Below are 12,500 nucleotides of genomic sequence, written 5' to 3'. Positions count from 1 at the left end.
GTAATTTTTAAAAGGAGGAAATTCCTCCTCTGGACTCCAAAGTCGCAGATTTCCGCGGATCCCAGGAAAACCATCAGCACTGTGAAATCACTATCTTTCAATTAGTTCCGAAAAGTAGGAAGGGGCAGTACTTTCAAGACTATTAATTGCCGGGTACTCATTTTATACCTGAGTAAGGTGAAAGAATGTGAGTAAAGAGCCTTTTCCAAGGACTCAACTATGCCCTGCTCAGAGCAGGACTCGACCAATGGACCTTCCAGTCCAAAGGCGATTGTCATACCACTAGCATTATAGCCGCACAATAAAGAACAAAATATAGAAGCATAAATGTTCAAGGCCTATATTTGTTTTTAATGTTTTACGGCACTTGCAACACATTTAGGTCATATCAGCTAGAGTAAAAAGGAAGAAAATGGGATTCAAGAAGTACAATTAAAGCACTAAAGAAAAAGTAAGACAAATGGGAATTATTTCAAATAGGGAGCAGACGTACATTCCAAGAGCACACTATCAATGTAAGTTTGAGATCACCTAGACGTCCCATCCAGACACCAGCACAGAATCCTCCTAAGAGGAATACACTCAACTGTCTACAGAATATATCCAAAAAAAAGAAAACATGACAAACAATACATGACAGAGAGATGATTCCCAAGGAGAAAAAAAATCATCTCCCAAAACTATAACTATGCATTTGACTGTTTCCCTCTCAGCCAAAAAACCACTGCCAGGCCCAGGACAAAACCAAGTAATCTCATTCCAAGAAAAAGCAGAAAGCAACTTGGAAAACAAATATAGGGGGATAGAAGACACAGCTAGTGACCTCCTAACCACCACAGGAGGTCAAAAAGCAGGTATTTTAATCATGTTGCCGGAGTAGTGTCAAAATCACAGAATTACAAACACACAATCAGACTGAAATGCTTTTCTTACCTTTCCACCGGTAACTGAAAAATTGGCGAAAACGCAGTATTTCTCATTCTTGTGTCCCAAGTACGTTTTCAAACACTGTTTAGAGGAAAAAAAAAACAAAATAAACAATGGGGTTTGAAAATTTAAAACAAACATTAAACAACAAAAGAGTAAGTAATCCAGGTATTGAAAAAACAGGATGTGGACAATTATAATAAATATTGAAAAAAAAACCACAAAAAAAACAAAACGCCTATCCAATATTTATGTTACCAATATTTTAACTCTCTCAAGTTCACATGAATCGGAAATCAAACAGATTTGATCGACTTTCAATGATGGTGAACACGAGAGTGTTACAGACCTGTCAACCCTTCACATTCCAAAAGTGGAATCAGGACGCCTGAAAATAGGAATTTGAGACAAAAAAAATAGGAATTTCACCTCTTTCACACCCCCCCCCCCCTCCACTGTTCTTTTTTTATTCTTATCATTATCATCATTTTTGTAAATGGGAATGTTATAGACAATGACGGAGTAGTACAAAAAGGAAGAGTGAAAATAGGAAATGATTCCGCCAAAAGTGGAAGGGTTGGTAGCTCTGATGTTATAAAGCACTCCCAAAATACACTGTTTTCCACAAAGAATGCTAGCCATCTAAACGCCCATTTCGACACATTCAAAACGACAGCAAAAATAAAACTGTCCATTTTTCATATGTGCCCCAACCCCAACGTCTCAAAACAGTATTATGTCAGCATGACCCAGACTCCAAAAAGTGACCTTAAAATTCAAACGATAGGAAATTCTAACATTTGAATTTTTGACATGGAACAAAATTAATTGTATTTATTCTCCACAACTACGAATACAAATCGACGTTACGTTTCATATTTGTGTCAATAAATTCCATATTGAACACCTGGGTCATCACAACATGATACCACTTTGAGACAGTGGGTGACATATACTCACTTTTCCTTTGGAGTAATCCCATAGCTTGAGTGTGCTGGAATAATAATAATAATAATAATGAAATGTATTTATATTGTGCCCAATCCTCTATACAAAAAAGCTCTAGGCGCATAACAATAACTTCAATCCATTCAAATCTCTCTCTCTCTCACTAACTCTATCAATCTATCTATCTCACTCTCAGTCTCCCTCACTCTCTAACAATGAAGACAAGTAAATCTCATATTAGAAAGCAATAAAACAAAATAATAATTTTTAAAAGTATTGTTCTTTCTATCCTTTATTCGATATAAATATTTGCCTGTTTGACAAAAAAAATTTTATTTTAAAGAGTTCAACAGTCCTTAAGTTTACATTTCAAAATCCGTTTACAACTTGCAGAAAGGACGTGTCAAATATTTCTCTGCTGTCTAGCTGGAATTAAACTGATGTATTATTGTTTTTTGTATTGGCTGAAGAAGGGTTTTGAGCCTGAAACATTCCAAGTTTGGTTTTTTTTTTTTTTGGAAGCCATTAAGTTCAGTTTTGTTCATTTGATCGACTTTCAATTATGGTGAACACGAGAGTGTTATAAAGCAATCCCAAAATACATACACTGTTTTTCACAAAGAATGCCAGCCATCTCAACACCCATTTCGACACATTCAAAATTTCAAATATATTAAGTTCTCCATGAGGAGCCCTCGCCTTATATCTATAAAAACAAAGACAACACGTCACCTTAATTCATTTTTGCCACATGGTGTTCGAATTTTTAACGCGCAACTGTGATTTAAATTAAATACTATCTTTTAAATATACACTAACAAGTTCAGACTAAAGGCCAGAGGTATGGCCTATCTCAATTTATTAAATTAATATATAAGGTGTTGCTATTGGTTCTTGGTTGTATATCTTTATATTTTTGTACATTTGCATATATATATGTGTACATTGTCTCCATAGATTCTCAACTTTGTGTTTATACATTTTTATGCATGTCACGTCTGTAAACGAATTTCCATTTTTTTGGATGAATAAAGTATATATTATTATTATTATTATTATTATTATTATTATTATTAATTCTTACAGTCCACAGCTTCTAGCAGTTTGGTATCATTTTAACAACTTTTATGTCACTTTTTTGGGTCATATCAGCACCCAGTGCAATATTTTGCTTAAAGATATATAAAGGTGCTCAAGTCAGTCATGGGTATCACAAACGGGTTGTTGGTTGAGGACAATTTTTATCATTTCCCATTCTTCATGAGACGGCATTGGCTGGGTCATATGGCCAGAATGGAAAAAGGGTCACTTCCCAAGACAGCCCTGTTCTGGACAGCAGATGGGAAGAGAAAGTGGGAGAAACCCAAAGATACCATGGCGAAGGACCATGAAATAAAGAAATAAAAAGGAAGCAGGCCTGTTATGGAAAAAGCAGCCGACTGCAAAAAATGGATGTCTGGTGGATGCCCTATGTGCCTCAAAACCCGAAGAGGATTGAGTATGTGCAGCTATGTAGTCTAGTGGTATGACACTCGCTTTCGGATCGGAAGGTCCTGGGTTCGAGCCTCGCGCTCGGCGCATAGTTGAGTCCTTGGAAAAGGCTCTTTACTCACATTCTCTCACCGTACTCAGGTGTAAAATGAGTACCTAGCCGTTAACAGCATTGTCTTTGTCCGAAAAATTGTAATATCGCCTAACAGGCGTCATGTCCCGTCCTATATGTTAAATGTTGTTGTTGACCAGGGTTCCCTTGTAAAGCGCTTTGAGCACATTTAGTGGATATTGCGTTATATAAAGCTCAATCTTTTTTTTTTTTAAATGTAATTCTTCATTAGAATCTGCAGAGAGAAAAAAAAAAACCCACTTTCACTGTGCACTTTCACCTTAAACTTTCTGTAAATTAAAAATGTCATTGGTATGCATGGCAAAATACGTCCCTTCAAAATCAAGAGGCCTGACTCACTTGTCTAATGTAGCTGCTAAGATGTATTTCCCATTTGGAGAGAACTTTACGAAGGAGACAGGGGGGTTGTCATCATCTGAAATAAAACGGACACCGAGGCTTTTACTATTTCAAAATCATCACAGATCGTGAACTTTATGAAATTTATATCAGAATATAATAATAATAATAATAATAATAATAATAATAATAATAATAATAATAATAATAATAATAATAATAATAATAATAATAATAATAATAGATCTTTATTGTCCATAAATATGGCAAATTGTCATTTAGTTACACTTGTTATAACGTTAAATGATATCTATAACATTGAACAGATATTTCACTCCTAATTATTTTCTCTCTCTCTCTCTCTTTGTAATGATAATTACTCAAAATAAAACGAGAAACCAAAACTTTTTTGTTATTAGTCTGTTAGATCTAGCTGTTAATACTTTACAATAGACTGTGTTCTATCCAAAAGATAGCAAGTAATGGCTACAGTCCATTTAATGCCACAAAAATAGTTAACACCACATTGACATTGTGATGAAGATTTTAACAGAAACTCGCCTATGAGTGTTTTCAAACATTTACCCTATTAAAATACTTTGCAGTAAGACGTCCTATCCAAAGGGTCACAAGCAATTGCTACAGAAAGCTACGAAATCGTCAATGCCATATTGATATGATTTGGAAAATTGAAACAAAAACTCACCTATGAGTGTTTTCAAACATTGACCTGAGGCTGTATCCCAGATTCGACTGAAAACGGAGAAAAAAAAATTATTAAATAAAGTAGATATCCTTAATGAATTAATCTTGGTGTTATTCATTAAAATCAACTCAGTCCCTTCATTAAACCTGCCACTAACATAAACGGCAAAAGTTTAATCCAAATTTGAAAAGAAAAATCTACATCAAACCACAACCTTTTTAATCTATTTATGCAAAAAATCACTTGTCTTAGAATTGTTATGTGGGTCAATATGTATATTCATTTATTTTTAGCAAAAATACTTCTTCTATAATAAAGTATTCTCCTTCTATAATAAAGTATTCTCCTTCTATAATAAAGTATTCTCCTTCTATAATAAAATATTCTCCTTCTATTATAAAATATTCTCCTTCTATAATAAAGTATTCTCCTTCTATAATAAAGTATTCTCCTTCTATAATAAAGTATTCTCCTTCTATAATACAGTATTCTCCTTCTATAATACAGTATTCTCCTTCTATAATAAAGTATTCTCCTTCTATAATAAAGTATTCTCCTTCTATAATAAAGTATTCTCCTTCTATAATAAAGTATTCTCCTTCTATAATAAAATATTCTCCTTCTATAATAAAATATTCTCCTTCTATTATAAAATATTCTCCTTCTATAATAAAGTATTCTCCTTCTATAATAATGTATTCTCCTTCTATTATAAAATATTCTCCTTCTATTATAAAATATTCTCCTTCTATAATAATGTATTCTCCTTCTATTATAAAATATTCTCCTTCTATTATAAAATATTCTCCTTCTATAATAAAGTATTCTCCTTCTATAATACAGTATTCTCCTTCTATAATACAGTATTCTCCTTCTATAATAAAGTATTCTCCTTCTATAATAAAGTATTCTCCTTCTATAATAAAGTATTCTCCTTCTATAATAAAATATTCTCCTTCTATAATAAAGTATTCTCCTTCTATAATAAAGCATTCTCCTTCTATAATAAAGTATTCTCCTTCTATAATAAAGTGTTCTCCTTCTATAATACAGTATTCTCCTTCTATAATAAAGTATTCTCCTTCTATAATAAAGTATTCTCCTTCTATAACAAAGTATTCTCCTTCTATAACAAAGTATTCTCCTTCTATAATAAAGTATTCTCCTCTATAACAAAGTATTCTCCTTCTATAATAAAGGATTCTTCTATAATAAAGTATTCTTCTATAATAAAGTATTCTCCTTCTATAACAAAGTATTCTCCTTCTATAATAAAGTATTCTCCTTCTATAACAAAGTATTCTCCTTCCATAATAAAGTATTCTCCTTCTATAATAAAGTATTCTCCTTCTATAATAAAGTATTCTCCTTCTATAATAAAGTATTCTCCTTCCATAATAAAGTATTCTCCTTCTATAATAAAGTAGTATTCTCCTTCTATAATAAAGTATTCTCCTTCTATAATAAAGTATTCTCCTTCTATAACAAAGTAATCTCCTTCTATAATAAAGTATTCTCCTTCTATAACAAAGTAATCTCTTTCTATAATAAAGTATTCTCCTTCTACAATAAAGTATTCTCCTTCTATAACAAAGTATTCTCTTCTATAATAAAGTATTCTCCTTCTATAACAAAGTATTCTCCTTCTATAATAAAGTAGTATTCTCCTTCTATAATAAAGTATTCTCCTTCTATAATACAGTATTCTCCTTCTATACTCACCACAGTCCATCATAACTACTGGATACAATGAGGGCTCCATCCCTGTTAAAATGGACCTGATGTAGAACAACAATATCAAGTCAGTAAATTGACTGATCGTATAGGATTTATTATCATTTTCTAATCCCCAACATATATTAAGTCTACAGCTATTTCCACAAAAAAAAAAGGAAAAATAAAAGGCATGTTTCTGTAAGAAAATTAACACTTTCCCTCACTTAAGTCGCATTTTGAAGCTTACATAACTTTAAGATCTGGAATGTAAGCCGCGATTTACAGCTTGCAAAATTAATTGCCTCGTGTGAAAAAATGAAATGATGAATCACGACCAAATGATGTGGGGGAGAAAAGTAGTGTTTCTACTTCCCCTCTGCACCATTAACAACCAGTTACATTGTTTTGATGTGCTTTCTTTGCATGACAACTCAAATTTTGACAGCTATCCTGAAAACAACGTGTGCAAAACTTGAGAAATCAGCAGTGAGGAAAAGTGTTTAAAAAATATTTTAAAATAAATTATCTATTTACTTACAGGCATAAGCTTGTTTATATTTCATTTTAAACAGACCAAACTTGGCAATGACCACAATTCAATTCCAACAAAATCCATAATCGTGTTGCAAAGGTTTTAAGCTTGATACAACTGAAATTATTTTCTTATTATTTGCTTTCCCACGTGGATGAACTTTTTACATAAATAAAAATCTTATATGCAGCTATGTGGTCTAGTGGATATTGCGCTATATGAATGCTCAGTTTATTAAAAAAATTAAAATAAGTTCCTGCAATTAAAATTAAAATGATTGATACTCGGATGTTTGAAATTCAACATCCCACACATTCAAAAGTCATTCCCAAAACTTACAGCGGTGACTGGATCAGAATGCGCAGGCAATGTTTTGAGGCATTTCCCTGTTTTGACATCCCAAATACGAACACTTTCATCAAACTGAAAAATTATCATAAAACCATAGAGTGAATTATTAGAAAAAAAATATACAGAATTAATCTATAAAAAAAGTATTCTTTTAAAGCAACCATGAATCCTTTGGGTTAGCATTCAAATTTGAGGTAAAATCCTCAATCCCCACACATTACGTGACTCAAAGGCACCAAAATTCAAAATCCAAATGTTAATTAGGCGGTTTCAAGGATAAGTAAGTTATCCTAAATATTTTTCAAAAACTCACTTCCTGCCACTTTTTGAATAAGAAAAGTCTGAGCATAGTTACATTTGGCACAAAATTTCAGTGTCTCTTGTTTATATCCTTAAATAATGAATGAGTTTTAACCCACTCCGTACCAACTGTAGGAAAATCATCACATTCGTTACATTTTTTCTTAATCAAATTTAGTTTTATAAATCACAAAACTTGAAGAAAAAGCTTATGTTGTTTGTTTTGTATTTAAGGGTTTTATGGTGCTTGCAACACATTAAGACCATATCAGCGCCAGTAAAAAGGAAGAAAATGGGATGGTAAAAAGTTCTAGAATTACAATTAAAGCACCCAAGAAAAGGTAAGACAAAGGGGAATTGGTTCAAATAGGAAACAGGTGTAGATTTCAAGAGCAAACTATCAAAGTACTTAGTTTGAGATCACCTAAAAGTCTCATCCAGACACAAGCACAGGTCCCAACTAAGAGGGATAAACTCAAAATGTTTACAATCATATATAATATGTAAACAATAATACAGTGCATAACAGAGAGATGATTTACAAGACAAAAAATACCATCTCCCAAAACTCTAACTATACACTTGACTGTTTCCCTCTCTGCTAGGGTAACCGGCCAGTGCCTGGACAAAACAAAGAAATCTCATTCCAAGACAAAGACAGAGAGCATGTTGGAAACAGATATAAGGGGATAGAAGACACAGTAAATGCCTCCCTGCCCACTATGGGAGGTCAGGAACCCCAACCAGAAGAAAAATCTTTATAACATTTAAAGGAACATAATGCTGTTTTGTAAGGCTTGTTTTGTTCAACAAAATCACGAATAACATGCACTTATTGCTTTTAAATTTGATTGTAAAAATTCAATTTGAGTTTGGTTAGTAGTATTACATTTCAGTAAAAACAAATTTTAATGGTCGGTAAGTACTTTTTCAGAACAATAAGTGTATGTTATTCATGATTTTGTTGAGCAATAATAATAATAATAATAATAATAATAATAATAATAATAATAACAATAACAATAATAATGCACTATTATAAAGCGCACTGTGTCCTCAGCAGCCATGAGGCTCTTGGTGCTTTACATAAACACAAAATAATTTTAAAGAAATTTACATGACATCAAAAAAGAAATGTTTTCATCGATTTCTTGAACACAGATGCCAATGATTTGGTCTTCCGGATGCTCTGTGGAATGGCGTTCATTTTGAAGTAAAACAAAACAAAACAAACGACAAAAACAAAAACAAAACAAAAAAAATTTTAATTTTTAAGAAGATAATTAACGATAACTTACAGAACCGGATACGATGAGATTTGACTGTGGATTGAAGTTACAGCAGAAAACGTAGTTACTGTGGCCTTTTAGCGTCTTCAGACATTTACCCTGAGGAAGAGATTTTTTGTTCAGTTTTGTATTAAAAGTTAAAAATCAATATTTAGGTCATTTATTTTTTATAGTTGTTTTTTTTTAGGGTTTTACAGCACTAGCAACACAATTACGGCGACTAAAACTCGAACTTTTAGTTTGAGCCAGCGCTCCACCGGTGGGAGGGTAATTAATCAAGTTGTGACAGGTCGATGACTCATCATGCTACCGGCATCGGCATTTTCGCTACCTGTATTTTTTTCTCTCCGATTCTGCATTTTATTGATATTTTCAAATAATCGTTGCTCAATAATCCGTTGACGTAACTTTTTCTTATTCATATATTCTTGTTCTTCATAATGTAAAGAATATTGTCATACCATTTGTATGGCTATGAACCGAATGGTTTTACAACGCCACTCTCCATGAGTTGTACTATAATTCAATGCAAGATCATAACTATAATTGGTAAGAAACATGTGAATAAATAGTATAAGTCACCGTACAGGCAAATAATTTTGGGATAATCAGAAGCAGAAGAGAATGAGGAAAAAGTTTTATGGCCTGTTCAGACCTGGCAGTCCTGTGAGAGGTCTTGATATTGTGGTAACTCCTTATCAAATCCACCAGTATCCTGTCCACAAATTAGCCAGTCACAGTGATGACTGGAAGGTACGTGTTAGTGTGTGTCTTTAAAAACTGATATCCAATCATTCCTTATGAATAAGATTCACTTGATGACATATTTCATTAATTAATAATATAAATTCTATGGTCTGTCACGTTCCCGATCACATTGTCAGTAATAAATTTACTAAGAAATATTTCTATCACTCTCTCTCTTCTATTTTCACACATCACAACTAACAAAGTTTCATGTCTAATCACAATGCATGCAACACCATTATGAAAACAAATAAACAAGTTTAACAATAGTTTCTCATCTATTTTCAACACCAACCAGAAAGGAGAGATATCATTCTAATATTTAGGATTATTATTAGGGGCCTTTATGAAGTACTGACGTCTGGTTCAACTTGAAGCAATGATGTTTCCATTGTGAAAGACAATTTTGCTTTTTCACTTCGAAGTCCTCCTGCTCTTTTTTCAATCTTCCCTATGCTAGAATGGAGCAGTTTACCACCTTGCTCGCCATGGAATCCTAAACCTATCTTATATCGCTTCAACCAGTAAATGCAGTGCATTTCCAATATATGTAATTTGGGGGTAATTGAGTGAGGGAATGCTTCTCTGTAATTCTGCAAATACCTTGCGACGGCTTCCTCTGCTCTTTTAATTTCTTCTGATGACATGGGATTTGAATGGGATACTAATTTATGTACATCTCTGTAGCTGTCATTTAAAGTATTATATTTGATCTCAAGTTGAATTATTTTCGTGATTAGGGTGTCTCTTTGGGTGTTTCTACTAACTGCATGTATAGCTGTCTTTGTAAGGTGTCTGTAGATTACTTTCTTTATGTATTTGTGGCAGTGATTGGCAATGAAGTGGCCACCGTGAAATGCTTGTCTGACAATTTTATTCTGATCTAAAACATGTTGTATTGCTTTTCTAACTGGTCCGATGATACTTTATTTACATTCTTTCATGTCATGCAATTTTTTCTTTATCTTTTTAAATTACTTCTCCCACCTCCTCTTTTCAAACATCTTTTGCCACAAAGTCTACATAGATTATTTAGTTTTGTTATATGAGTTTCAAGAGAATGTTCCATCCTTGTCTGAAGTACAAAAAAAATTATTTCAGTACCACAAATAAAATTAATATTAAAAAATAAAATCACTCAACCAAAAATAATAATGTTATTTCACACAACGGATTGCCCAGATTTTAAATAATCATAACTTTTTTATTTCGTGTGAATTAAGCGTACTTCTTGGACATACTAATTGCAAATTTATTGAATTATTTTAGGGTGTAAGAAAATATGACCCTCATGGTGACAAAACATGTTTTAAAAATATTTTAATCAATGATATACGGTGGACAGAACAATTTCACTCACTAATTTGAAATATTCTTATCTGCTTTATAATCCAATTGGCACTTCACAAAAATATATATAATTACGACAGAAATTTAAAATATTTAAAAAAATAAGAAGAAATTGTCTGTGACACATAGGTTTCCAGTATTAAATGATGTAAGGAGTGCATTTTTTATGAATTTTTTGACAATATCACCCTTGTTTTTGGACCTCGCTTACCTCCCCTTGTTTCAACTGACGAAGGTGCAGGTAATTAATCACTTGTGACAGGTGAAGTTCCCTGTTATCAGTGATTTGCCTGTGATCAGGGGAGTGGAATGGGCGACAGGGGAAGATGCACAGTGGGTGGCACGGGGGATACAGCAAGATCAAAGCAAAAACTAAAGAGTCAAAAATTAAGTTAGTTTTATTCGCAGTGTCTAGGTCATTTCAGAGCCAGTAAAAAAAAAAAAATAAAAAAAGATGGTAGAATAGTCAAAATATTTAAATAAAGACACAAATAAATTTTTTACCACATATTTATAGAGCACAATACCCACTATATGTGCTCAAAACGCTTTACAAGGGGTTCCTAGCCAACAGCAACACTAAACATGTAGTACAAGATACGATGCCTGTTAGGTGATATCACAATTTTTTTTCCCCGACAGACACAACTCTGTTAACAGCCAGGTACTCATTTTACACCTGAGTAAGATGAAAGAATGTGAGCAAAGAGTCGTCTCCTAGGACTCAACAATGCACTTCTCAGACAGATAATCGTACTCTGGACCATCCAGTCCGAAGGCAAGTGTCATACCACTAGACCACACAGCTGCACGGAAATGTAAGACAAAGAGGATAAGTTCAATAAAGATCATAAGTGACTGATTTGAAAACGATTCAAAATTCCAACACGATACTACGACAGGATTTCCGCTTAAATTGAATATTATAATTAAAACCCTTTGATATAATGGAGATAATTTACAAGGCAAAAAAAAACTCTCAGACAAAAAGATATATCTTGTGCGGCTATGTGGTCTTGTGGTATGACACTCGCTTTCGGATCGGAGGTCCTGGGTTCGAGCCTCACGCTCTGCGCATAGTTGAGTCCTTGGAAAAGGCACTTTACTCACTTTCTCTCATCGGACTCAGGTGTAAAATGAGTACCTGGCCGTTAACAGCGTTGTCTTTGTCCGAAAAATTGTAATATCGCCTAACAGGCGGCATGTCCCATCCTACATGTTAAATGTTGCTGTTGACCAGGGACCCCTTGTAAAGCGCTTTGATCACATTTAGTGGATATTGCGCTATATTAAATCTCAATTTATTTAATATATCCATCTGTTTCCCTATCAGAAAAGGCCTGAAGACTAAACCAAATGATCTCATTTCAAAACTAAGTTCACACAGAAAGGACTGATGATATGAGGATGATAGAGGAAATAGTGAGGTTGTGGAACGGTGTAATGTTGTAGAAAAGTATATATATCATATTAGAATATTCCCTTTGCCTTTTCTGTATTGAATCACTTCTTCTTCCTGTTATTATGGTTATCTAATTCCTGGCGCCAAAATGCCTACTTCCTGTTCTCCCTTCTACTCTAAATTTCAGCCGGTCCAGTTCAGGAGCTCAATAAAGTAGCATGTCAAACTATGTCTATCCCAGTTCATTATAAACGGTAAAAGACTTCTGT

General features: G+C 33.2%; 1 protein-coding gene across 1 annotated transcript in view; it reads right to left on the bottom strand.

The window, feature by feature from the left end:
* Window positions 1-12,500, bottom strand: part of LOC144979504 (WD repeat-containing protein 5) — a 25,525-nt gene that overhangs the window by 6,183 nt on the left and 6,842 nt on the right. The window contains exons 6-12 of the mRNA XM_078926199.1: window positions 8,742-8,831; window positions 7,132-7,215; window positions 6,267-6,322; window positions 4,545-4,591; window positions 3,839-3,914; window positions 1,888-1,921; window positions 934-1,008 (exon numbers count right to left, since the gene is read on the bottom strand). Of these exons, the coding sequence (XP_078782325.1) occupies window positions 934-1,008; window positions 1,888-1,921; window positions 3,839-3,914; window positions 4,545-4,591; window positions 6,267-6,322; window positions 7,132-7,215; window positions 8,742-8,831 (462 nt within the window). The remainder of the gene's footprint in view (window positions 1-933; window positions 1,009-1,887; window positions 1,922-3,838; window positions 3,915-4,544; window positions 4,592-6,266; window positions 6,323-7,131; window positions 7,216-8,741; window positions 8,832-12,500) is intronic.

The sequence above is a fragment of the Berghia stephanieae genome, chromosome 9, assembly GCF_034508935.2.
Source record: "Berghia stephanieae isolate SIO BIC M18660-M18661 chromosome 9, UCSD_Bste_1.3, whole genome shotgun sequence".
Lineage (NCBI taxonomy): Eukaryota > Metazoa > Mollusca > Gastropoda > Nudibranchia > Aeolidiidae > Berghia > Berghia stephanieae.
The sequence above is the reverse complement of the archived record's forward strand: the minus strand, read 5'-3'. Positions and strand labels throughout refer to the sequence as shown.